The following is a 26,852-nucleotide window of genomic DNA, read 5'->3' as shown; positions in this document are numbered from 1 at the left end:
TCTAGGTGGCACTAAGTCAAAAGCAAAGCAATGTATACCAATGGGAACAAAGTTATTTTTTTTTTTGTGCTGTGATGAAGCTATTCTGAAGTATAGGCAGACGTGGAGGTTGCACTGAAGTTGTAAAGGTAAGAGTTTGGGAGAGGACAGGTCATCACTTAAAGTGTATATTAGTACCACAGCACCTACAACAAATCTGCATCAGAGAAAGCCTTGGATAAAGTTCTTTAAAATCAATTTTAGTTGGCATTTTTTGTACCATCACAATTTATAAAACCGTCTTTGAACTTCTGTAAATTTTTTGACTTAACATAATTTAAAACATTCTAGTGCTTTTTCTATACATCTTTGTTAGACTCCTTTTGCATTTGATTTCACACTTAGGCTGCTGAATCATAGCAATGCTTTGTAAAATTGGCTTTTCCTTTAGGTGGCTTACAGCAGTGCTGAAGCAGGATGACGTTTGGCTTAAAGTGTTACTTGCAGTAGACATTAGGTCTCCATTCTACTAGAGTTACAAGTGACAGAGCAACATGCTTCCTCAGCAGGTTAAAAACCTTCTGCTTAACAGAGTGTAGAATTACCTGGCACCAAGCGATCGAAGAATGTACACAGTCAACTTCACAGGTAAACCAAAGGAGGACTTCATTTTCCCAAGTGCGTTTGGCACGCACGTTGCTAAATTGCAGCACTTTGACTCTTAGGTATGAGAGGCCGTTAGAGAATTCATGGATTCATTCATTTCATGATGTGAACTGGTAGTCCTTCTCTGGGGATATACCCAACATCATCTCGTTAGGGATTTCCTCACGTCAGCAGAAAGTGTAGTGTTTAGCTTTAAATGACAAGCCAAAGCATTTACCCTCATATTTCTGCAGGCTAAAAAAGGCAACCCTTCAATTAGCATGTCTATGGAGAGGTTTCTCTGAGAGGTTTTGGGTGGTCATAGCTTCCACCTTATATTCCTTGTGCTGGCTGTGATTTTCCCCAGTGAGAAGGTTTAGCCAGTGTGGATCATGAAAGGACCATACCTGACAGATGCTCTGTGAGGTTGTGCTCAAGGCAGGTGGGCAGGAGGACATTTTGGGTACCTTGAACGTGTTTATCCTGCACCCAACCATCATCTGCTAGAGAGGTGCCTGCCCTAATGAAACATCAATTCCATGAACAAGATGTTGAGCTGTGCGGAGGTCTGAATATTTGCTCTTTTTTAAAGCTAATTGACAGCAGCCTCCTTTGCTGATTTCAAATTCTGCACAAGTTTGTTCCCAGCCTGTGAAAATCCCTGTATTATCCAATGTTAAGGTCTAGCAACACAGCCCATAGCCATTAAATTGGACGATCGCTACTGAAATTCACCCAGCAGGGTGACACTGTGTTGAGTGAGTAGTGGGACTCAGGCCAAATCCTATGCTAGGCAAAAAAGTCCTACAATGAGACCAAAAGCTTGATTTTACAGCCCTATTCTGAGACCACCAGGAATGTGAAACCTTTTGGAGACCACCTGCTGCAACAAGCCCTGAGCAGAAAAAGCCAAACCCTCCACTTTCTTTTGGCTTAATTATTTTTCTAACATGAGAAGCAAAACTTAGGTTTTTTTTTTTTTTGTAGTATCAAATTAAAAAAAAAAAAAGAAAAAGAAAAAAAAGAGGTAAATGTTTAGCTATTCACCAAAGGCTCAGAGAGCTTTCTGTGCATTGAGAAGTTAGTCTACCTCTCTATTACAAAAAGAAGGGGAAGCCAAGAGCATAGCTAGGTAACTTTACCAGGTCACGCTGTAAGTCGTGCAGAAGCCAGTAATTGATCCCTCCCGATTTTCACTTTTTTTTATTTTTTTATTTTTTTTAACTAGTGAACTCAATTGCCTGCAAAGAAAGCAGCAACTGGGACTCTTGGGAGGAAATCAGAAGCTGAGTCAGGCACCCAACAACCTACCAACGATTTCCATTTCCAAATTTATGTGTGACCAAGTTTTGCAAGAACTCTCTCACCCCCTTGCTTCCAAAGACTGGTAAAATCAGCCAGACCTTGCAGACCAGAGTGCATAAAGAAAAAAAAATCTTTCTGCTGGACATTTATTTCAGCTGTTAGGTGGAATAAGGAACCTGGTCTGATGTAGTCTCCTGCAAATCTAATTTTAGCAGCATCTGGTGGTGTTTTTTTTGGTTTTGTTTTTTTGTTTTGTTTTGTTTTTTGTCTGTACAGTTAAGCAGTTGTTAGGCTGGCTTTCTGAAGAAAAAAGGATTTGTATCATTGCATTCTGCATGTGTGTAGGTGTGCATCTGCTAGTTCCCTCTAAACCTTGTGAATACCTTGGCCAATTTCAGCCAGTAACTGAGATGAAAGTGCCCAGAGACATGAAGTTTCTACCTGTCTTCTGAGAACAGTGCTCAGGAAATCACAATCTGTATTAAAATGGGCTACAGCAATATGTGGTTTGTAAGCTGTAGGTCCCCACGTTAAATGATAAACGTGATAAAAATGGAGATCTTCAGAGCCTTGCAGTGGGGTGCTGGTGGAGCTGTGGGGTCAGCGAGTGGCTGTCAGCATGGCTGTCCATCTGGGAAATTGGGCAGTGGTGATTCCCTCTGCTAGGCCATACTAATATTATAAGGACAGAGAGGCATCTCTTGCTGTGGGTATCGTGCAAACAGTTTCATGACTTCACTAGATAAAATATCTAGTAAGTAGTACTGATGGTTACTTGTGCCTCTGAGTATGTGTGTGATTATACACACTGTGTGCTTATCTCTGAGCACATAAACATGCAGATCATCCGTGAGTAGTTCACCAAACTCTTATGTAGCCATTCGGATGAAGGAACTGTGCAAACATAATCTATTATCATTAAACGGAGCTGTTTTGTGATTAAATCAGCTCCCCATAAGCCCTTAACAAAGAATTCACACACAGCCCCAGAGCACACTTTGCTGTGCTTACAAATACTTCAGCAACGTCACAGAGCGTGGTAGCTGTCGAAGGACAGGCATTAAAATAAAGTGCTGGGAGATGCATTTCCCCTTCTAAGAGGCAGTTCAGGGAGCAGGTCACCTATTAGCAATGTTTTCTGCCCAGCCAGCCTGTCCAGCAGCACGAGAGGTGGCACTTCAGCAGGGAACCCCCCTTGTGTCCCCTCCTCAAAAGGGAGGCCAGCTCCCCACATTTCCCTCTCCTCTCTTCTCCTCTGACTTTGGTGTGCCCTTGTAATGAAGACCTCACTACAATCCTTTCCTGTTTTGTCTACACACACTCATCATTTCTGAATGTATAATTTTCATTCTCAGGGGATGGTTTTTAACAGGTTATTGTGGACTAGATTTAGTCTAACTGGAGGGAGCTGGCAGCAGAACATGGTTAATTCTGGTCAAGGAGAACATAACCTGAAGTTATTTTCTCTCTAACCTGGACATTGCCATTTTTTGCATTGAAGGGCATGAGGTAGAGGAAAATAGCCCTGGTGCCTCTCTGCATTGTTTCTGCTCATGTTATCCGGGGCCGGGGGTGAGGGACACCTCACCTCGGGTGGAATTTTCAGCTGAATGCTTCACTAGACATTACCCTTATCTGGGGTAAAAGGATGAACAAGCATCCATTTAGTGCCATTTGTAAAAAACGTGTCTCCCTGTTAGGGAGGTTTCGTTTGGTTAAGTCCCTTGCATGGTATATAAACCATCTGTGTATGTGTGCCTTAAAGCTGTTCAAGGCTTTTTCCATCAGAAATGCCAGTTTGTTGATATCAACAAACTCATTAACTCGAAATGTGTTTTTAAACAGTCAAAAGGGCTCTTTTTTGCCCTGCACTTAAACATGAAAAATGTGGTTTCAAGTTAACTTTTCATTGAGAAATGTGAGTTATTATGAATCCCAGCTGTTTGGTTTTTGCCTTCCAATTTTCAGTCACAGACTTTAAATCTCAGCGGAGGCAAGTGCAAGGAGGTTGTCTGAGCACAGGAGCAATACCAGGGCAGAAACTGGAGTCCAAGGGAGGAGACAGCAGGCGCAGCAGCAGAGAGAAGTTGAGGATAACAGAGGAGGGAGCTGAGAAAATGAGGGTATGAAATTGGGGCCAAAACACCAGTAACCTCCTGCAGGTGCTCAGGAGCTGGTTCCCCTGCTCCTGACTCCCACTGAGAAGCCTGAAACCGCTCTGGTGGAAGCATCCCTTCCCAAGTCCATCTCCTGTTAGGTACAAGGGACTGAATCCTGCGGCTGTGCCTTACTGAACCAGGCAACCAGCAGCTACCTGCTGTGGGTGAGAATCCACCTGGATCCAAAGTGGTCCCTTAGGCTCTGTTTTTCATTTTCCACAGAGTTTTAAGCCATACAGCTTCAGGAGCTCTGAGAATGTTTAGATGAAAGTCAAAGACCGGATAAAATGATGTGGAAGAATTAAGGTTGCTCTTGTGAACCTCCAGTGGTCTCTGTGCCTCAGCCAACAGAGCAGACTTTCATCCAAAGTGCTCTTTTTCTCTCAGTGCTCTGGCAATGTTGTCTGTTAGTTGCAGTCACTCCCCAGCCCCTTCTTGGCCATTCGTGAGCTCATGGCCCCATCCCAAGGAAGGCCACCAGCTGGATTTTGCTTCTTTTCCTGGTGGAAGCATATTTTCCCGTCCCACCTCGTGTGGCCTGTCCCAAGGGTGGCTGCTTCAGAGGGAGAGGCTCTTTGCACGCTCATGTGTATATTTAGCCAGGGTTGCTTCTAGCGAAGCAGGAGCCACCTAAACAACGACTACCTCCAAAGCAGGAGCCAAAAGACAAGTTCGCAACAAATGGTGGCCAGCACACATCCTCTCACCATTTGGACTGAAGGAGCCATGCCTGGCTGCTGGAAGAGCCTTCCCTGCAGCTCGTCCCATGCAGTCAGGGTGACTGTAAATCCTCCCCTCCTTTATGAGCTATGAATAGGGCCCTGTCTGACCTAACTAGGGCATGGAGAAGCTATTAGACTTCAGAGTGGGAGCCTTGAAACACATGCCTGGATTCATCAAAGGAATAATGGAAAATATTTTGCTCCACGTGGATTTTAGCTAACAATGTTATTTCTAGCAATTAGGGATTTTCAAACTGTAGCCGCGCTTTTGAGTATTGTGGAAGAAGGGGATGTATTTGTGATTTAAGCACAAGATTGAGAGTCAGGTACCTTGGTACGCTTCCCAGGCATGCACAGAGGGGACAGGGGGAAGCCACTCTGTCTGTATGTGTGTAATTCTTCCTGCAGTAGCAGTCCATGGCTGAAAGCATACCAATAACTGGAGCCGAATAACTCGAAAGTGGCACTGAAGGGAGAAATAATAACAAACTTAGAAACAAAATGGAACAGGCTTCTAGTATTTGAGCTACAGTGAAATCAACACTGTTCACAGTTAGAGTTTATAGTTCCTTTTCACACCTTCATTTGTCTGTCACTTCCTACCTCTACCGTCATCCTGTAGCATATCCTGAGAATGTCAAAAGCAAGGATAATTGAACTTTCTTTTTATTCCTTCCCAACTATTTTGAGATAGAGTTAGGCACTGTGTGCATGTGTGTGCATGTGCTTTTAGCTCTGCATATGTTGAATCCCATCAGGAAGTGCATTTTGAAACACTGATCCAATCCCGCTAAAATTCTGTCTTCTTCAGGTTTGTCCTGATTTGCTTACTGTTTTACAATTCTGATGGGATATAAATGCAATATCTCTGGCAAAAGGAAACTGAATTTTTGACAACCTTACGATGTACTTCAAGTGCAGATGATGACTTTGAATTAGTTTTTATTTACTAGCATTACTATATTTCCAGGATATTAATTTTAATTTAATATATCAATATATTACCTGGTTAATATATTACCAGGATCCAAAGCAAACTATCTATTGTGTTTTGTATCAGATGTTGCTTATATGGGGTCTGTATATTCACCACTGGATATAATGAGTAGTAGTAACCATGTCACTTGAAGAGAAAGCTGAGAACTTTGTGGAAAGTTTGCTTTTGTCCAGTGTAGGACAGAGCATTAGATATACCGCTTGCAGTCCTGACATAAAACCCTTGGTGACTGCTGTTGTCAAAGATTTGCATTGCCAAATAGTATCTTCAGCGGGGCATTCTGTCAAGAGATTACTGAAGCACTTTGACCCATATTGATACGCGGACACCACTATTATGGAGCAGTCCAAATGCATGAGATATTGTATCCAAATTTGTGACCTATTTGAGAAACTCACATTTCTCCACTTATATAAGCTAGCATCTTGTGTTAGCATTTAACTTCCAGGTATGGTCATCCTCTATTTACACAAATCCATCTCCAGAAGAAGGCGTTGATACTTGCCAGGCACTTACTGTACATACACGCTTATTTGGCATTTCAAATCCATCCTGCAGGACTCAAACTGACGTAGCCTCTCTGACCAGCTTTAGGTAATGGACACAGATCCAATAAGAAATCTATTAGTGCAACTTCTTTTGGCCTTTTCAGAATAGTATGGCAGAATATTCACAGTCTAAAAACAATTGAAGGAGAGAAAACTGGTCATTATTGGGTAATTTGTAAGTAACATTGAGTTGAGGACTCAGTAGATCCTCTAGATGCTTCCGTGTCAAGGCAATGCTAAGGAGTTCTTTTTTAGCAGCCTTCTGCACAGAAAGTTATGCTTAAATAGAACTATCTTCTCTTAAAAGATATTATTTCAGTTTTGTTTTAGAGGAAAAACTCCTAGTCTGTGTATGAACCTAACCATAATCTGTAAAGACCAAAAGCAGATGCAACTCTGACCTTTCAAAAAATTGTTCTTTCTGTTACCCTTGCCATTACTTTATGCCCTAGCAACGACTCACGGAGAAAATTTCTGTCAAGATCCCATAAACAGCTGAGAGCATCCATGCTTTAAGAGCTGAAATGACCCATATTCAGATACCATCTAAAAGGACAGGAAATTGGATGAAAGATGTTTTTTTAAACCCTTGTAATAAGTTTTATGAGAACATAATCGGTTCATCCCCAAAATGGCCACTAAAAGAGAAGTGCTGCTCTTGTGGATTTTAGCTTTCAGTACATTTTTCATCAGCAATACTTTTTTTTTTTTTTATTTATTTATTTTTGCGGTCACTGTCATTTCCCAAACCAAATCAGATCGTAATTCTAGACTGTTCAAGCAACCTGCTAAGTATATGTATAAATACATAGCTTTAGACTTAAGCTACAATAGCTAAATCAGCACTGGCCAGATAGACGGGTAATAGTATTATTACTACATTGTGGTTTTCATGTCATTCCTGGGTCTGCTTGGCTAGGGTATCCATTACAGCCTTCCTTCAGATTTATTGTATCAAAGTCACAGCAGCGCATATGTCTTTGAGCGGGCAATAGTTCTGAAGCTTGTTCTTCCAAGTGTTTGCCAGTTCAGTCTGATTGACCTTTTTTTTTTTTTTAACTTCCTCCTCATTTATCATCTCAAACAGCTTGTACTGGACCAGGTTACTTAATTGGTTTGGCAGGATTTTCTGGGAACCTTTTTCTAATACGAGCAGTCATGAAAACTGCTAGGCTGACTTTTTTTCCTGGAAAATCTTTTGATCCTAAGGCTAAAGCGCTTTGTACCCTGGGCAGTGCCAAGTCGGAATGTCTCTAAGAATTTATCGTTATCATTTAGTAACTGGAACTCCACGCAGCATGTTTTTTCTTCGAATGCCTTCTATGATTACAAAACTTTAAAGTGATTCATGTCTTAGTGGTACACAAATAATACTTTGCTTTATTTGCATCCTGAGAAATTTGCTTAAGAAAGCAGCTCTCAAATCTGCCTTCTGGAGGGACTGAGTCCAGGATCACCAAAAGTGATGGAGAAATCTTTCTGCTGTGCAGAAGGAGTTCTACACCAAGGGGAAGATGTAAATTAGTAGAAAAGACCCATTATTCCAAAAAGACAATCTACTGAAGGAATTCACTTGGTTCTTGAAATACCACCGTGGCAAGAATTAACAAAAAATCACCTTCTTTACTACTGCAAGAAATAATTTTACCTTTTATATACACCTTCCCTTTAAACAAAAACCAAAAATGTGTTGTCTCTAGTTACTGGGTGCTTTCTGAACACTGTCTTGGCAAGGCTATAAAATATAAAGGAATTAAATTTTATGGTGTTAATTAAGAGACATCCTCTCAGAAAGCATATCAGTAGGGTTTGTTCAAAATATAGTGGAAAAGTTTTAGTTGGGTTGTGTGTACAGGTTTTACTTCCATCAGAAAACGGTATTTATTCTCCAGATTCTTCAGACAGAGTGTTCAGTTAAGGCCATATCCAAAATGAAGTTATACTGCTGAAATATGAGTGCAAATATTGACAATTTCTTTATATCTGTTCCAGGCAGAGTATGAAATTGCTCCAGATGAAAAGCTGGGAGAGAAAGGAAAGGAAATCATGATGAAATACCTCACCCCAGAGGTAAGGGGCAGCCAAAGTGGTGTTACTGAAGGAATGCTGCAAGGCACACCTTTTCTAAACAAAGTTGTTATAAGCTATGTAATATAATTTTAGAGTCCTAAAATTTATGGTGGCAATCTCCAGTGTATAAACCTGCAAGTCTTATACAAACAGTCAGAGAGAAAAAAAATGTATTTCAATCCACAAATTGGTTTTTAAGGATGCACTTGAGTTTACTAGGAGCTTAATTCATCTGAGGATGAGCAGGGGGCTTCTCTGGTCTCTTCGTTACGTGTGAAGCTCTACATCTGTGCTGTATTGGAAGACACCTTCGCAGCTGTTATCAACAGGTGCCCCACTTATTTCCTATCTGGTTCAAAAGCAGTGACATTTCATATACGGCTGTGTAGAAAGCACCAGCAGAGATGGTCTTTGATAAAAACCACTGTATTGGTACAGCAGTCCCATTCCTCCCCCCACCAGTTGCCCCAGGGTAACCACGAACATACAAGATTGAAATTGTGCGACGTGTTTTGGAGCTGAGAGGTGATATCGTTAGTTCTTGTTTCCACCCCTGGCAGTTCCTGACTGTGGCATCTCTGGGCTGTCAGAAGGAAAGGAGCTCATGGTCGCAGCTTTGTCCACAGGGTGGCACTCCGAACAGAACTACGGATTCGCTGCAGGAATTTTGGACAGGCTTCACTGGGACTTACCCTTTTGGGGTTCGATCATTTGCTGGCCGCATTTAACCTTTGCACTAAAGTCACTGCCAGTAAGCAATAAACATCCAACTTCAAACACAAGAACAATCCTAGGATTTTTCCTAAGTTGCTTTCATAAGAGTAACCAAGATGTACAATCGCTGCTTCAACGTTTTTTTACAAGTGAAATACATTTGACCTTCAGGAAAATGAATTGCATTTTTGGCAGATGTCTTTCTGAAGCGTTTAAATAGTACAATATGTTTTGGAGGTGCAGGGGCAGAGCAGACCACTTTTTTTTTTCCAGTCATTTTGCTACAATAAATTTCAGTGCATACTTTCAGTTATCTCAGACTGCATTTTGGGATCTGGTTTCATTTACTGAGCCTGGCTAGTTTCATGTGCAGCCATTTAGCACTGCCAGTATAAGTTTCTGCTGCCCATTCATCAGGGGCATGAAGTTCTACTGGTTTTCATCCACTGAGGTGACCATTTGTCTTAAAATTCCAGAGGAAAGAGGAAAAAGTAGAGAGGGAAAATGTTTCCCACTGCTCCAGTCCTCATTGGGAAATGGAGAAAAGGCATTTTGCTGGTATCATGGATAGTGTAGTGACAGGACAGTGCTGTTTAGCTTCAGCTAAGTGCAGCTGGTCTTGGTGCAGGTTTCCAGATGCCAAAACCCTTCAGTGCTGTCCCATTGTGCTCCTGCCATCCCCTTCCATTTACCGGAAGCCCCATAGTGCAGCAGAAGCACACGGAGTAATTTAGTGAGGTCAAGGACTGTGCAGTGAGGACCAGGCTGAGACCAGTTTCTTCTTCATCAAGAAAAAATGGTGGTGTTGCAGGAAAATAAAAGGACTGGGACTTCAGAGCCGGAGTTTCCATTCTCTGCCACGCTCTACACTTCAGGTTTGACCTGCATGCCTGATTTCTCAGTACTTAAAATGGGCTCAGTCTGTTCTGAAACTTCTGTGGTGTCTGCAAATTACCTTAAAGTCTTAGGGCAGAAGGGAACACAAAGTTATGCTCCTTCTGTTGTAATCTAATACTGGCTCCCTGGTGATTATGCTCTAATTTCAGTGTTGCATTTTTTTTTCTTAACGGGAAACTTCTGCTGCTTCTCAGAGGAATGTTTAAACCATTCTGTGTGTAGCAGAAAGCACTTCCTAGAGGCAAGGTTGACTGTGCCATAGCAATGGGTTGACTACTAGTTTTTCTAACACAGGTCTCCCCCACAACAAATGCATGAATATATAGAGCAATGTCTGGATTATGCCATTTCATTCTAGTTACCTAACTAAGGTACTCAGATTAGGAGTTCAGATCCTTACTCTCCTTTCTAGCCTAGAAAGAGAGGTAAGAACCTCCAAAGGACAGAGGTCCTCTAAGTCATTAGAGGTGAGTGATTCAAAGCCAGTTTAGATACTTGCAGTCAAGAGGGCTGAATCTGGATCCAAATGTCCTTACGAAATATCATCTTGGCCAGCAAAGAAATCATCTTTTCATTAGATGCCGCATTTCCCCATTTAGCTATCAGTCCCTTGAAAGATACAAAAAGCCACTGATTCCAAAGCCTTCTGCTTTCAGAGGAATATTTCTTTTAAGTAGGTGTGTGTCTGTGCTTCAAAGAACCTCATTGTCTTGATACAAAAATAGTGTGACATACAGCTTGACTGATAGAATAAAATGATAGGTTTAGCTCTTGGACAGACAATTCAGTCTTATAATGTGAGGAGTATTTTTCCCAGGGTGCAGGATCAGAAGCAAAATCAAAACAAAAAGTAGACTTCAAGCTCTTTAATATTTATAAATGATTTTTAGTTCCTACTTAGTTTTTAAAATGTCATACATATTTAACATACAATGTGTCAGTGTATCATCATTCCAAAATGCATTCATTTGCATAGGAACATGTGCTTTATTTAATAAAACATATACTACTTGCACAGCAGAAAGAGAAAGAAAACATTTCCCCAGATGAGTAGACATCACACCAGCACTTACAACCTCACGTGGCTCATGCAGTCGCTGTCTGTGAGGTGTTACTACACAGTGCTGCAGTCAGGAAACTCAGATGTGGGAGCAGTGAGTGCCCATATGGACAGCTCTAGTGAGAGCATTCGGCATCAGTCCTGAGGGAGCTAAACAAGCTCAGTGCTTATCGAGATGGCTGAGCAGGGAGGCACTTTTTCACATAAGCACAACTCAGGCTCTGCACTGCTTTAACATCCTGGGCAGCCCCTGTGCACTCGCTGAGGTAGTTGAGAAGAGATCTTACAGTCCTTTGTCATGACTGACACCATGGACGGTGTCTGTGGGTCAGGCTTCCACAGTTCCCCTGACCTACAGGTGACAGCAATGATAAACTCTGAGCATGTCCTGGCACCTGGAAAGGGAAACAGGTGTTTTAGGCCTCTTGGAGAAATGGCATGTAGGAACTCATTTGGGAAAAAAGGGGAGGCAGGGCCTCCATGCGGAGGTAAGTCCCTGTTGCTTCTCTAGGAAGACATCAATATTCCCTCTCTCGTCAAAAGTGCATTGAAATATCCATATCCAACAGACCATTCTGAACTATTTGATGGGAGGGAAATGTAAGGCCTACATGTGATCATCACAGTAATGATGCCAAGAGAGAAGCTTTTCTATGGCTTCCTGAGTAACTTTGCCTGAATGGTGAACAGAAGACAGAAAACCCACAGAAGAGGTGGGCGAAGACACCCACCGCCCTTGACACATGCTCTGAAGAAGTGTTAGGTTGCTTCTCCAAGCAGGTCCCACTTTCATTAGGCCACTTTCAAGGCTATGTGGGGACGAGCATTGGTGAGAGGGCCTCATCTGTCAACAGGAACAGTCTTGTGCCCTATGAGGCATGTGCCACCTCAGTGCTGTGATCCAAAGGGAAACCCACCCACAGGCTGTCTTTGCCTTACAGAAGCAACACAATAGTTGCCACACTGGCAACATCAAGATTTCTTGACTGCAGGCTTGCTTCTTCAAAGGAGGCTTTAACAGTTTCCATGAAAAAGGCACTTAAAGCCGCCTTCTTGACTTAATAAGCCCGTAGGGCAAAAGTCCAACCCACAGGAAGTCTAAAATTTCTGAGGTTGTGAAATACGATGGTAAAACTGCTAAAATGAATTGGTCACAAATATTTCTTTCCTGACTTTTCCTAATCTCAACAGCTGAGTGGGAATGTTTCAGGTTTAGGTTCCAGTTCTGTCCATAAATAGAAAAGCCCTCAGTGCTTCGTGGAACAGTTGAGTTTAACTGAACCCAGCCTGCCTTCATTACCTGGCTTCTTCTGGTACTGCAAGAGCAAAGAGATATGCTTACCTTTGTACTGCTCTTAAATTAGAGTTATACATCTGTGTGCAGCAATTTTGCCTTCCTGCCTGAAAGCCACCATGCCTTACTCTACTAAATCACTAATATATTGTTTTCTTTTTCCGTAAAGCAAGCACCTTGAGATACTTTGAGAGACACTGTATAAAACTAAATGGATTCAAAATGGCTATTAACACAGTCTCCATATGCCATTATAGTTTATATATGGACTCAGCTGGGTACTAAAAATGTTACTGAATAGGATGTCTAATGTGTATTGTTATGCCCATTAATATGCTTCACAGAATATGAAGAACAGCAACAGCATTAGTTTTCTTATCTGAAATCCTGTTCCGTCTCCTTTCCTTCAGGAAATGCACAGTATAAAGACCACATTTTCAATGTCTTTCTTTTCTGCAAAAGGTTAGCTGGATGCAGTAACAACCTCCTTACTCCAGTCTAAGCAGAGCAATGGGTATTTTGCTAAATGAAAATATGTCTTTGTTTTTATGAACAATTATAGGATAAGGAAGGGTGGGAAAAGTCCTATGAAAGGGAAACTAGCTGATCAGCAGTGCCTGGCATTCCACTTGTCTACTGGTTAAAAAGTGCTCTCCTCTTATGTCAGTTCTTTCTGGAGAAGAAAATATCTATGTAATATGGGTGAGATGAAATTAAAATTATTTCTGAACCCTTCTACTGGACAAAGTAATGCAGCTGAGTCCAGACTCTTGCTCACAAACACTCTTTCTCAGCTCTGTACATTGCCAGAAAGTTGTTTTCTTTTTGCACACCATAGCTTTAATCTTGATGCCAAGGAGCTTTTCCTCCCGTTGCTCTCTCCTTGACATTTCTTTTCCCCTTCCTATTTTCATCATGAAAATAAATGCAAACTTCGGCACTTATGCTTCTGAGTGAGTCATCTTCTCTGATCACTAAAGGCTTCCATCTCCCATAAGGAAAGTTTCATGCATCACTTCTTAATAGTTCTGGCTGAATCCCATTTGTGGAAGGGCAGGTCATACCGTACCAGGAATCGGATTCAAGTGCTGAGACTTCTTCCTCTAACTGTTTAGTTTTACTAAATGCCTTCTAGGGAAGACATTATAATTAGTTATTGAAGTGGCCAAATAAAAGCTGAATGTCACTGTAAGTGAAGCTCTGAAAGAAAAAGAAAAAAAAAAAAGAAAGAAAGAAAACAACATTAAGCTTCTGTAAAGCAATCTGCAGAGTTTCATGTGAGAGAGGTTTTGTGTTTTGAAAAGCCTTCTGGGACTCTTTTCTACATTGTTATGTTTCTTGTACAAATTCAACTTATATCACTTATATCCAGCAAGTCATCTCTGTCCCCTGTAAGCTTATTATCTTGGTGATAAAAGGTCAACACAATACTGCTTTTCACTGGCTACTGTGAATGGTCCCTTAAGGCTTGGTCCAAGCGCTATCTTCAGAGCTAGTTTTCAATTTTTTCTAAACTCTATGCATTTCATTAAGGACCCAATTGAAGTAAGAAAAGAATGAAGTGCCTGTCTGTATACAATGTGTTACTTGGACATAGGGTGGGCTAGAATTATTTACTCACTCAAAATGTTATTCACTGCGTCCTTTGGGTTCCTATTAGGAGACCTTTCAGGATGCTAAATACTTAAGTAGAAATCTTGGCCCCTACTTGAGCCATGGAGAGTTTTGCCATTTAATTAATTGCCCTGGGACTTTACCTTGTGACTCAATGGATTTCTCATCTCCCCGTTCTATTGACTTCACTACTCTACAGGCACCATTTTAGCCACAGATGATACCATTACTTAGGCCTTTGCTTTGCAGCTAGCATAATCAATGCATAATCCAGTCTCCAGAGAAATCAATAGATAATTCTTGTTGTTGTTACAGAGACAGCGCGATCAATATCTCTGCTGATCACTATGTCTTAGTCCAGGAAAGTACCCTTCTCAGCTCATCTTTCCAAAGTTCAATTCTGGGAAAATATCTGAGCAGCGGAACAGCAACCTTGTTACTCAAATTAATGCTTTCTAATCAGAATTTATTTTAATAAGCATTCTTCTGTCACTGCAGCCAGGCTGTAATATGGTGTGTCAGAGGAATCCAAAAAATCAGTGTTGCCTGGATTAGGAGTTCCTTTGCTGTGGTCTCAGACTAAAAGACATTTTCTCACGGTTTCTTCAAGTCCTATTTCCTCATCCTTTACCCACTGTTTATAATACAAATGTTAGTTAACTAAACACTTACTGAGCATTTCTGTCTCTTGCAATGGTGCCAAACTGCACAACAGCCTCATGGAAACAACACGGAGTCTGCTCTATCCTGGTGACACTTCCCCAGAATAGGTCCTTGAGCAGTCCTCTGAGCCTTGTCCTGTAGATTTAAGGAGGGCTGCGTACACAGTGCACTTGCTCAGGCTGGTTGAAGGCTTGGTCTGGGGTCATTAACCACACTGGTTTTATCCTAAGCAGTGTTATTAGTTGAAGCTCTGCTTTTCCTTCCCTGTCATTTTGGAGAGGTTACACTCCCAAGTTCACAACTCTCATGTGGAGCAGACGCTTCTTAACTGTTTGTCATTTGTGGTCAGGAAAATCATTGGTCAGTGGGCAAAAGCGTTATAGCTGCCCTGTGTTTGCTGGAAATACTCTGACTTGACCCTTTGGAAAACGGAAACTTGCTTCAGCTAATTCATGTCAACCACACATGTAAACCTGGCTCACATCTGTCTGCTGAGGGAGGGCAGGCCCCCCAGGCTGCTATGACTCCTCTCGGAGACTAGCCAGGGCATCTGAAAAGGCTGAGGACACTCTGCAAATAAAGAGCAGCCTGCTCAGGATTATCTGAGAACTGAAAGGATGTACTTGTCTGCCCTTGGCTAATGAATATGCTCATTATAGTTTCCTCCTGTCTTTTTCAAGGGGTTAGCTTTTCCTTATCCCATCTGCATACCCCTCATCGCTTATACTCAGTTCATGTGGCTTATCGAATGGCCAGAGAAGTTAATTCTAAGCCTTTAAGGTTCATTCAGCTTCTCCAGATACAGCCTCTTCTATCTGAAACATATGTCCACATGGGAAAAAGGAATCAGCCTTTTCCAGCTGTCTGAAACACTGCCTTGTAAGACATCCAAGCAATCTGCAGGAGGTAACTTTTGTGCATTTGCGCAAAATGACAATAAAATAGACCTTTGGTGAGTCTGGTTTCTTGCACTCCCAACACATGCAGTGTAAACTTGGCTGGTCCAAACATGGGCAGGCATTTAGACTGGAGAGATGAGGAGCCCAGAGTGACTTTGAGGGTCTCATTTTTCAGATGATTAAAGTGCAGTGAGGTGAATGGCAGTGTAATGCAGAACACATTAAATGACACTGCATGGCATATCCACACAAATTTCTGTGGACAGTTTCTCAGCTGTACAGGAGTCCTTTGTTAGTCCTCCACAGCAGTTCAGTGCACCCGTTGCAACTTGCAGCAATTTTCTTGGTTGTTTCAGCTTTGGGTTTCTGAAGCTAAAAGTAGAAGGGGTCAACAAATGTCTTTTTGAGACATTTATTTGATTTATTGTGCTAAGCTCAAGTAGTAGCAGGCAACTGTGCACTTGACCTCAACAAAGAAGAGGATAAAGAGACACATGATGAAAATGGAAGTTAGACATACCCTATTCCTCATATGGTTCCCTAACAGTAGAGAATTAGGGTTCTGGAAAAACAGAATGATTTCCAAAAAAAAATAATCTGTTGACTATGAATGTATTTTAGAAGTAACCAGAACATTTAAGTTATGGAAATGTGGCACTTCAAACTATTCCTTTTTTTTTTTCTTCAGTAATGCAACTACACTTACAAAACTCACTTCACCTGCATGCCAAGCCTCAGCTTGTAAGTTAATTTGTTTTATTTAATCAAGCTAGAGTCTGACCTGAGTCAAAAATCAAGCATATAGCAAATTTATTATCCTAGCACAGATGCTGTTTGTCCCACAAGAAAAGCAGAGGAAGAGTGGAAAATGCCACTGCAAACAGTATGTCATCTCCTACAATAAATGTCTTCCCTCTCAATTCTTTGCTGAAGGCAATTACCATATGATTGTTAATGGATCGTGTGACACAGGTGATTAGGGAATGCCCTGTTTTTAGCTGTGCAAGATAGATTTTGTTTGCTTTCCTGGGTGTTTCCAGTCTTTCTGCGAGTAGTCTGCTCTTTCCTGACTGACGTGATGTTTATTTAATTCACTTAATCCTTTTCAAGGCCTTCCCAAACTCTCTGTTGAATTTTCATCTCTTCATTCGGGTGTTTCCCCAGGATTTTGGCCTAAAAAGGTGAAGTCAAATTCTGCAAAATCCCCACTGCAACTGATAGAGCACGACAGCCACTGACTTAAGTGCAACCTGGCTTAGGTCTTTATGCATGAGTTACCTTCATCCACAGCAAATAGATCATGGACTTCAGTGTGAGGATGGCTTGCAAGGGAAGGGTTAGTCATGTTTGCAGGCTTATATTTCAGAAGAGTGAATTCAAGCAGGGATCTATTTGTTTTTCTGCAAGAAAGCCATTCAATAATGTTGAGGTTGTAAATGTGTGTTTATAGATAGAGGGATTTTTTTAATGGAACAAATGACATTTGGTTTACCAGAGGAAGCCAAACTAAGACTATTGCAACATAAGGTTGCTTGCTAATGTTTAGGCTATCCATCAGTGAGGGAGGACGTTAAAAGGTAGAGAGGTTCTGATAAGAGGCTGGACATTGGATGCTATCCAAATGTATTAAGCACACATGACCAGGGAAGAAACCTTCTGAGAACAGAAGCTTCCAAAATTGACCTGTCTTTTTTGCCACTAATGTTGAGAGTACTATTCATTTCCAAAAATGCTTGATCAAACGTCTGCCTGCTTGTAGTAATGCACTAGGGCAACGGTTCAGCTGGGTTGCTAAAAAAAGATGTTACCTTCTGAACTAATGACACTTCCAAGGACTGTGTGAGTAGCCTAATTTTGGCTAGTATTAGTCTTCTTTTCTACTCTGTTTCTCAAGCTAGCCCCCTCATCCTACTGACAGCTACTGGCACTGGTTAGTTCATCTGTTTTCATACCTTAATCTGTTAGTAAAATTCTTTTAAAAGGGGAAAAAGACAACAAAAATTCAAATATACATTCCCTTCCCTCACTTAAAAACAAGTTTATATAAAACAATTTCAGCTGGCTAGCTTATGAGTACCCCTAAAACAATAAAGCTTTGTGTATACATAAAGAAATAAAAGTTATTTAGGGGTAAAGACACCTCTATAAGCAAGTTTTCAAAGTGTTTAAAACCGTGTGGGTGGAGAAGGACTAGGGTTTAAAGATATTGAAAAATATCTTGCTAAGCACTTCTTGTGAGGCCCAGTTTTGCACTAATTGAAGTTAAAAGCAGAGCTTCCGTGGTGACCAGTTTATGTTCTTAACGTAAGCTGTACCAAAAACCCCATAGCTGGTTGTGATTGCGGTAAGTGTTTGTATTTAATTGAAGAGTATAAAGCCTGGAGCTGATGGTAGGACTTGCAAAAGAAGCTGATGAGACAACTAAATTTTGCCCCATGAGAAATTCTGTTATTTCAAAAGTACTTTCTGTGAGGCTTTGAGTGTTTAAGATTTCCTCTGGTCACCTATAGGAGCCAGGAGGAAATTTCTCCTTCTTGATCTAGGCAATCTTTTCCCTTCTTTTGTTGGTCTGAAATGGATGTTGTGGTTATGCCCCCAAATTCTCCAAATCAAAGAATTTAACATTCCAATGAAACCACTCTTTGGACTGAAGATCTGTATTTGGGAAACATTTTGACTCATACTATTTGCATAGCAGTTACTTGTTTGCCACCATCAGGAGCAGAAATGTGGTTTCTAGAAAGTAGCATTTTGTTTTCAATGATAGCAGCTACAGAAAGGTCTCCTGAGCATGGGAACAAGGAGGTACAGCTAGATAGCAGAGCCTGTTGGTGAGTAACAGGAGAACCGTGAAAAATGCTTTGCATATTTTCCTAGCACTTGTCAGAAAGGACACCACAGTGGCTGCTAAGTTCTCCATAATTCAAAACTGCAACTTGTACCCCAGCATCAAAGAGGAAGGGTGCTGGAACCCCAGAGAGGAAACTTCTCCTTTCCTTACCCGTGGGTTTGCCGAGGCCCAAGAGGCACCCCAGTGAGTCTGGAGCAAGCAAGTCTGCCTGGAGCTAGAGCATGTCTGCTGCAGTAAATAAGTTCATAAACTGAGGTTGTTAGCGTTTTGTGATGGATTAACACAACCTCTCCAGGCAGAAGAACATGTTCAGCTGTTTGCTGAGGGCTCTATTGTCTTCAGCCATTGTATGTTTCTGTGTCAACAAATGTTTTGATAGCTCAGTAGAATATGAGGGAAAACAGATTCATCATGGCTCCAGATCGGTTTGCAGTTACAAAACAAACCCCACAGTTGATAGGCGCTGCTGATTCGCTTCATTTAACTACCAGCAAGTCATCCCGCCCCCAGCACTGGGACTGCCATTTGTCTCAGAGACACAGCACCAGGCTGCATTTTAGAAGAGTGGGCCAATGACCCACTTTTATAATCCTGGGTGAGGTATTTCGTGTGTTCCCATTCCCAGGGCTAGTGTGATTGGTTTGCACTGGGAGCTTTGTAAGCAGTGCCTGGCACTATGGGCCCCCCATTCTCAGGTATAATGTCTGCACACGTTATTAATAGATAAATAGCTACTAATAATACAGCTGCTCTCCATACTCCCCATCAACCTCACTGCCAATTCCTTCATCTGTCATCTCAAAGAAAATATCCTGGAATTATGAAGCCTTGTGCTTTACTGGTTTGCCTCATACAGACCCAGATGACTTTGTGGTAGGAAAAAAAAAGGAAAAGAAAATGCAGAAGTTGATTACTTAAAATGTTGCAGCTGCTCCTGATGTAAAATTGGCTGCTTACTACAAATACAGCTAAATATGAGCAGACAAGATCAGACACAGGGCAAGAAAAAAGAATGTTCCAATATTTTTGGGCATAACACCAAAAAGAGTCAGGAGACTGCGTGTGCTGTGATAGTGCTGCAACCTTTCCCTCACCAGGTCAAAACTTGCCTAACCTGGACTTCCCAAAATCAAACTACCACCAAGACTCTGCTCTATGTCCCCTTCTCTGCCTTCTCCTGCATTTCTCACCGTCAGTCCCTTCACGCTTCCCCTCTGTCTTTCACCAGCTGCGTGGCCACTGCTTCCCAGGCTCGGGCCGAACCTCAGCTGCCACTGGCCTTCCCCGGCCCAGCACAGGAGGAGATGCCTCTGGCAGCCGCCAGGGTGACTTACATACATCTACCTAGTCTCCTTTTTTCAGTAGCCACTTTGGTTACAGCCCTCCTTATGACTCCTTGTGAGTTTTAGCCTCAAAGGACTGAGGGCAGTCACCACCGACAGTCACATCTGTGCTACCAGTCCTGGAAACTACTCGCCCTGCTAGCTGAGCCTCCCTCAGGCATCTGGGGAAGAACGGGGTGAAGCCAGTATTTCCAGGCTTTCGTGTACGAAGTCATCACGTCGTGCACCACCTCACAACAAAGTTCATTTCAGCCTGATCCTTCCATAGTTTTGAGGTCTCCGCTGGTAGCAAATCCATGTAGAGATTTGCAAAGAGATTGTATCTGGAAAATTGCTGTCAACCGCTGACAATACACATATCATTAAGACAAAAGTGCTTGGAGACAGATCAAGAGAAGTTACAGCTTGAACTTTTGTCCATTGACTGAAACATTTTTAATTGTTTTAAGCTAGTTTGTTGTGGAATGTTTTCATAACCTGAGACATAACATATGCTGCACATTGTTTGTTTTATGCAAGTGACTTTTAAAATAATTCATATCATTTCAATATCATGGCTGCATGTCTGAAACTTGCAGGGAGAGCAGTTGTATTTATAACCACAAAGTTAGTACGAAGTCTGTTCACTCTAAGTGTGATATCTTCCTGGTCCATATCATTTTGGCAGTGATGAACAGTCGTGTTTTAAAAGATACTATGATGACTCACATCCACTGGCAAGAGTTGGTAGAAAATGCAAACCTGTATTTCTAGGTTTCTATTTCTTTTTTCAGTAATTGCAAGCTACAGATTGACTGATTTGAGGAATCTGAGCATCTCTAGTTTCCACTTATCTCAGTGAGACTTCTTTGATTTCGGTCACAGACCAACACTTCTGCAAAACACAACTCTTAACCACCCTGTTCTTCCGCTCGCTCTTCCTTAAAGTACTGTGAGATTGCCACCTATTGCCTCCTGAGGACTTAGTTGTGCAACAAAGTTTTAATGTTTTGAGGTTCTTGGAAGAAAAGCACTGTGTAAGGATAAAGTATTACCATTATCCTTCTGTAGTAAATATCTGTTCTGTTTGTTGCAACGTCAGTCTGACCAAAGTCATTGCTATCCCTTTTTGTGATCTGAACAGTTAGCCAAAGCTCAGGGTTCTGCAATCTATTTCTTTTTGTAGGAGACTGTGGTGATTGAGAAGTGTCTTTGAAGCAGGACTGTTCTTTCACAAAGTAGATTCTTGTTCCTAAGGATCTGCTCTGGGCTCCATGCAGTTACTGGAAATAATTGGAGTTGGTTACACCCAGACACCTGCTGCTCACCCCACCCTGGTTTCAGAAAGGCAAACCCTAACTGACAGAGTTAGCAGGAAAATACTTTTACAGCAGCTAGCTGGCTGGCTGCTTTCACTTCCACAGACTTCGAGGCACCACATCTGGACTGAAGTCACCCATTTCAATGATTTGGCAGTTCTATCTCAAGGAAAAATTAGAACAAATAACACGTTTTAAGGAAAAAGTAAAATTGTAAGAGGTTTCCTGAATGCCTCCCTTGGCGCTGCCAGTGTTTCAGCTTGTTTTATAATGAGCCTGATGAGCCGATTTTGATTGATGAGAGGTCAGGTGTCCTCCCCACCATCAGGGAAGTGTAAGTACCACGAGAAGTGTTGCAAGCACCATGTCAAAGGCATAGGGAAGGTCCTAGGAGGAGGCTTACTTGTTTTCTGTCCTGTTCACTGAAGGCTGAGGGGCTGACGGGCTGAGTGAGGTAGCCTGCAGCAAAACTTACAGAGCTGTCAAAAAGGAAAGTTTACATTTTAAAGTATCGTGATACAACGTGACACTTAAAATAACAGATAATGGGGAGCTATGGAGCCAGGAAGCTTTCATGTGAGGCTAAATCAGATTTCGCCTCTTTTTGGTACCTTCAGTGAGGCGCCGAGCGCGGTGAGAGGGCTGGTTACAGGTGCAGCACGCACACAGCTGCGTCTGGCAATGCAGGACAAGCCAGGCTGTGTTCTCATTGTGGTGCCCTCTGCACCCACCAAGAACTTGCAGTTTATGGGTGACACAGCAGATACTGCACGCAGCTTCAGACCTCGCCACCGTGCTGTCTGTCATCGCTTCCTAGTGAAGAGGGGAGGAACGGTGAGAAGCTGCAGCCAACCCCTTAGCAAGGTGCGAAAAGTGTCGTGCAGGTCGGGTTTGGAAGGAACAGTGATCTCCAGCCTTTTGTGGATATGATCACAACCAACTTTGAACTAGCGTGTGACATCTCGGCAGTTTTCAAGCCATTTCTGGAAATGGAAGAGCAACTGGGAGACCGTCTTTTGTCTTATAAATCAGAAAAAAAAAATAGAAGTGCAGATTTTTTTCTCAGAGTATTTCCTGGCACTCAGAGGTAACCGTGTATCCCTGTCTGGTTTTCTGGATGAACACCAATCCAATTCCTAGCTGCATTTTTTTCTGAAAAATTAAATGAGGGCATCATAAACTGAGATGTTGCTTTGCTGACAAAATAAATATAAGAAGGTTTTCAGTTTCTGACCGTATGTGAGAAGATACAGGAGACAGGAGATTCTGGTTAAAAGCTGGTGAAAGCAGTTTGGGATTTTGGCCTTTTATTAAACTGGCTGGTCAAAAAGAAAGGTAACCTGATGAGAGAAAAATTTGTTGTTGGATCAATTTAAGTACTTTTTGCAGTGCCAGAGTCTTGGGCCATGAATATGGTTTCAGTCCCGTTAGCTTTACCCTGGTGTTACTCTGTTGACTCGGTTGGCTTCATTTCTGATTTACGTTAGTGTAAGTGAGATCAAAATCACTTTCTTTGCCTTCAGGAAATAGAATAGTCAGGGAAAATAAAAGATCATACTTGTTAAAAACTACTCGGTGTTTTGTTTTGAATACAAGGGAATGTAACAGGTTTCTGCAGGTGTTTCTGGGGAGTTAGCAGAAAATCCTTTGTCCCAAGCTCAGATGTCTTAATGGAGGTGTGTGGCTCTCCTAGCTGCCCCAGGACATTTGATACGTTCAGAAAGGTGTCTGTTCCCCTGTGAAAGCCAAGCCTGCTTTTACAGCCAGGACCCACAATGCAGTAGGAGAACAGTGCTTATAACCATGGCGTCGGGGCTGCAGAAACCTTTTGTGCCTCCCCTGGGAAGAAGCAACTTTTTCTTCCTTAAGTGGCCAAAGTGTTACCTTTGGATGATTTCGCTCTTGGGATCCAAATGCCTGCTTGTGCTCATAACCTGCGCTTCCTAATTGTTCTCCAGGGGAGCGAAAGTAGGTTGGTGGGCTGGGTTTGGGTTTGCAATTGTTTCTGGTTTTGTTTTAACATCTGCAGGCTGTAGGTACGCACAGTACTCAAAACAGAGAAAGGGTTATTTAGTGGGGGCAGCGGGAACAGTGAGGTCTGAGGGAAAACCTCAGGAGGGGTCGTACAAAGACTCCCTAGGACTCTGGGCAGGGTTGGACAGGGCTGGGTATGCTCACCCCGTACGTGTGAGGAATCTGCCCCCACTCTGCTCTGAACATGAAGGGCTGCGTAATGACAGTCCCTGTCCCGCTGCACCTACAGAACCCTTGGAAATGATCGGCCTGAGATAAAAGTGTTTTCGCTTACAGAAAATGAAGTGGTCTAGTAAAGTGTTTGCTCTGCACTGGAAGGCTCTAGTCCATGTACAGAATGTCAGTGTATTTGTGTGTCTTCACTTACCTTGATATTGTTAACTTGCTCTTGATTTGCTCAGAGGAAGCAAAGATTCAAAGGTCAGCAATGAGTGGTTTTGAAAAACCAAGTGGTGACTGTATCTCCCACAAATGTGGAGAGAGGAATCAGTTTGTGCCATTTTTAAGTACTTCCCAAATTGTCTTACAGCTTCTTTCATTCATTCTTCTCCTCTTTCTCTATAAGAATTTTGTTTCTTTTATGAAAAAGATTTAGCTAATGTTTAGAATTTTTTTTTCAAATGCACGTTGATCTCAGACAAAATTTGATGGAATTATTGCTGTAACATTGGCAGCAGAGAGGACACAGACATATGGTAAAGGGGAAGAGGCACACAGAATGTCCAAATCTGTCCACAGTGAGGACCTTTTATTTGTAATTTGGGACTAGAGTAAAAAGGATTTTTTTCAAAGCTCCGGGGACTTTAGGGGATGGCAACATAAGCAAGCTACTGTTTGGTAAATTTGTGTGTGGATCTGCTGCCCATTAGTAATATTTGTGTGCAGAGTCTACAACACTAACACCAAGGCATCTTACCTCCCAGTTAAGCCAATGGGGAATGAAGTTGCCTAGCACCTGGAAGAATCAAGTCACTTGGTCTAAATGTCCAATTATTTTAGTTTAGGGTGTTAATAGTTAGATTTGATTCCCAATTTTGGCCTATAAATCTAGAACAAATCCTAGATTTTACTGGTAGCAACTACATTTAGAGGCCCTAATATCATTTTTTTCTGAAGTATGGCTCCTTTCAGACTAGAAAACGACACTCCTGATCCACATAAGCATGAAGACTACAGAGTTCAGCATTTTTTCTGTCCCTTTAAATCAGAGAGGTGTTCAAAATAACCGTGTCAGAGCAGTAGACTCACGCAGCCGCGTGCAAGCTTTGGGTTGCAGAGGAGCTTGTATAGCATACCCCATTGACTATGAAATGCACAAACTAGGGGTATTCATTCATATGGTTCCTAGCTCAAATCAGCTGAAATGCTGCTAGTCATTAGGCTTTGGTTCCTATCTGAATATTCCTTAAAAAGCATTTTTGTTTTTTTCCTTTCTTTTTTTTTTTTTTCCCCTATCGTTTCAATCCCGCAGCTGTAGGACCGGAGAAAAGGACTTTGGGGGTTTATTTCTCCTTTCTGTGCTTCACTCTTCTTGCCTCTCCTTACTCTCTTGAGCTAAAACTGAGATGTGCTCCACGGTTCTCAGCCCCATACTATGGGGGTTCATCTGCCCATCAAGAAACTGTGAGACTTCTTAATTATTAGTGATATGCTCTGCCTGTGATTAACAGTGGATGTGTCTGAGGAAACGGAGAAATATATGGCGGAAATGAGGAAATTTTTCAGCGAGGTCAAAGATATCCAGCATGCTCTGCAGATTGTCTTTCAAGGTTAAATAGTGAGACTGCCTTACGCAGCGTGCACAGACAGTTCTGTAAACCATGGTCCTATTAAAAAACATTCAAGTGGAACAAACTTACTTTTTCTTGTCACAACAGGCTCATATTCACATTTCAGCACTGGGAAGAAAAAGATAAAAGACTTAATTCAGCTTTCACCATGCTGGAGATTTTCTCCGGTTCCACCTCTGCCCCTTCCTCTGTCCTCATTCCCAGTGTTTTTGAACTCTGCCTGCAATGCACTGCAGTGCCTGCCAAGATATCTCTAACTAAGGGCGAGTTAATGAGAACATCTGGCCAGGAATGACTGATGATGCTCTGTGACCCACCCACTCAGCACATCTGGTGGTCACGGCCATGGATGGGGAACCTTACCAAGTGCTGTGTCTTCTGCAAGGAAAGATTTTTTTATTTTTTTTTTTGTCGTCTATGGTTGGACATACTGAAAATGTCAAAATCCTTTTGATTATAGGAAGGGGCTTTTGTGTGAATGGGAGAAATGTCTTGAAATAGGTGTACACACACACAGACACACATGCATACATATACACTTCTTTATATAATTACAGTGTACTTTTAATGAGTGAGAATGTGGGCTGCCTAAAAACTGTCTTTATAGATAATTAGTCCCAAAGGTCCTGAACTGGTTAACCATGGAGGCACACTGCAAAAGACCTCTTACCAGGGCTTTTTGAGGGGGCTGAATGTACAGTCTCTCTGAAGGGAGGAGAGGATGAAAAGAGTTTATGTGCTTGGTTGGCATAGCTCCTTTTTGAAATGATTATTTTAAACCTGTCCTTCTAATGATGAATTAAAGTGTCCGGACACTTTTGCAAGCATCTTCTTATGTTATTTATATATAAATCAATAAATACAAATGCTCCACTCTTGTTTTCCTTTGAAATCTTGATAGTTTAAAAAAAAAAGAAAGAAAGAAAGAAAAAAGATGGAAGATGGATTTTTCAGACAGCACAATGAATCATCAATGAAGTGAAAACACTGAGCAAATTCTCTTTTGTTTAAGAGAATGGTCAGTACACAGTTCAGGCCAGCACATTTTTCATGGGATGCGAGGGAGCAGTTCAAAGAATTGGCAAGGAGTGGGTCCTGAATATTCATGAGGCTGGGCAAGGAGGTGAAGGTACAGGAGAAGGCAGAAAAGCAATATGAGGATAGAGTGGAATGTGGAGTGAGTTACCACGGTATCCTATTTTACTGCTGTTTGACGTAAAGCTTCTTTGCTTTTACACAACCGCTGGAATTGAATTGAAGCAGTGCAGGGAATAAATAATGAATGTGTCTTTTACATGCTAACAGAGGAGAATCTGCACCTCATCACAGAGATAATGTGCCCCTCTGTTCTCCCCCCAGTCTCCAGCCTTCGTTCCAGAAGTCAGTCAAGATCTTATCCAACAGACAGAGGAAAAACTCGAAAACAGCCCCTGCAAAGAGCTATTCTCTCACTGTACAAAGTAAGTATAACTTGATATCCAAAGACCACACGGCTGCAGTCAGCAGCTTGTAAAGACAGTGACAGGTAAAGAGAGAAATTGCAATTTGAATCCGAGGCATGTATCTTCGGTTTATGTTCATAATCCTAGAGGCATAACTGACAAGGAGTGAAGTCATTTCATCTGAACGAAATATAATAAATATTTCCATGCCATTATATACACTACACACAGGCACTTAGTGTTTCAGGTATTTGACAGAGTGTTCTAGCCAAGTAAACCAGCCATGGATTTCATGCTGTGTGAAAAGAGCTACAATGCTAATGTATCCAAAGAAAACATCTCTGTTTCAAAATGAATAAAAATTAAGTGGCTATACAGTCCATTTAGACAGAGGAATGTGCAAACTTGCTCTGCATGGCTTTTCCAGAAAATCTTCAGCAGGAGAATGGAGCTTTTTTAATGCTTTCTGTCTGTCTGTGGAGTTCAAACGTACGTGCATTATTTCATCCTTTGTCTGGGAAAAGGCTT

At 41.8% G+C, this 26,852-nt stretch overlaps 1 protein-coding gene across 4 annotated transcripts in view; it reads left to right on the top strand.

Moving 5' to 3' along the window:
* The window catches only part of GRK5 (G protein-coupled receptor kinase 5), a 167,789-nt gene that overhangs the window by 105,887 nt on the left and 35,050 nt on the right, over window positions 1-26,852 (top strand). For 3 of the 4 annotated variants that reach the window (XM_035547861.2, XM_035547860.2, XM_035547859.2), the window contains exons 4-5: window positions 8,348-8,425; window positions 26,242-26,342. In XM_035547861.2, coding sequence (XP_035403754.1) covers window positions 8,348-8,425; window positions 26,242-26,342 — 179 coding nt within the window. Of the gene's footprint in view, window positions 1-8,347; window positions 8,426-26,241; window positions 26,343-26,852 lie in introns of those variants that run through there. The other variant, XM_035547862.2, reaches the window with a different exon arrangement.

This window comes from Cygnus atratus, chromosome 7, assembly GCF_013377495.2.
Source record: "Cygnus atratus isolate AKBS03 ecotype Queensland, Australia chromosome 7, CAtr_DNAZoo_HiC_assembly, whole genome shotgun sequence".
NCBI lineage: Eukaryota > Metazoa > Chordata > Aves > Anseriformes > Anatidae > Cygnus > Cygnus atratus.
The sequence above is the reverse complement of the archived record's forward strand: the minus strand, read 5'-3'. Positions and strand labels throughout refer to the sequence as shown.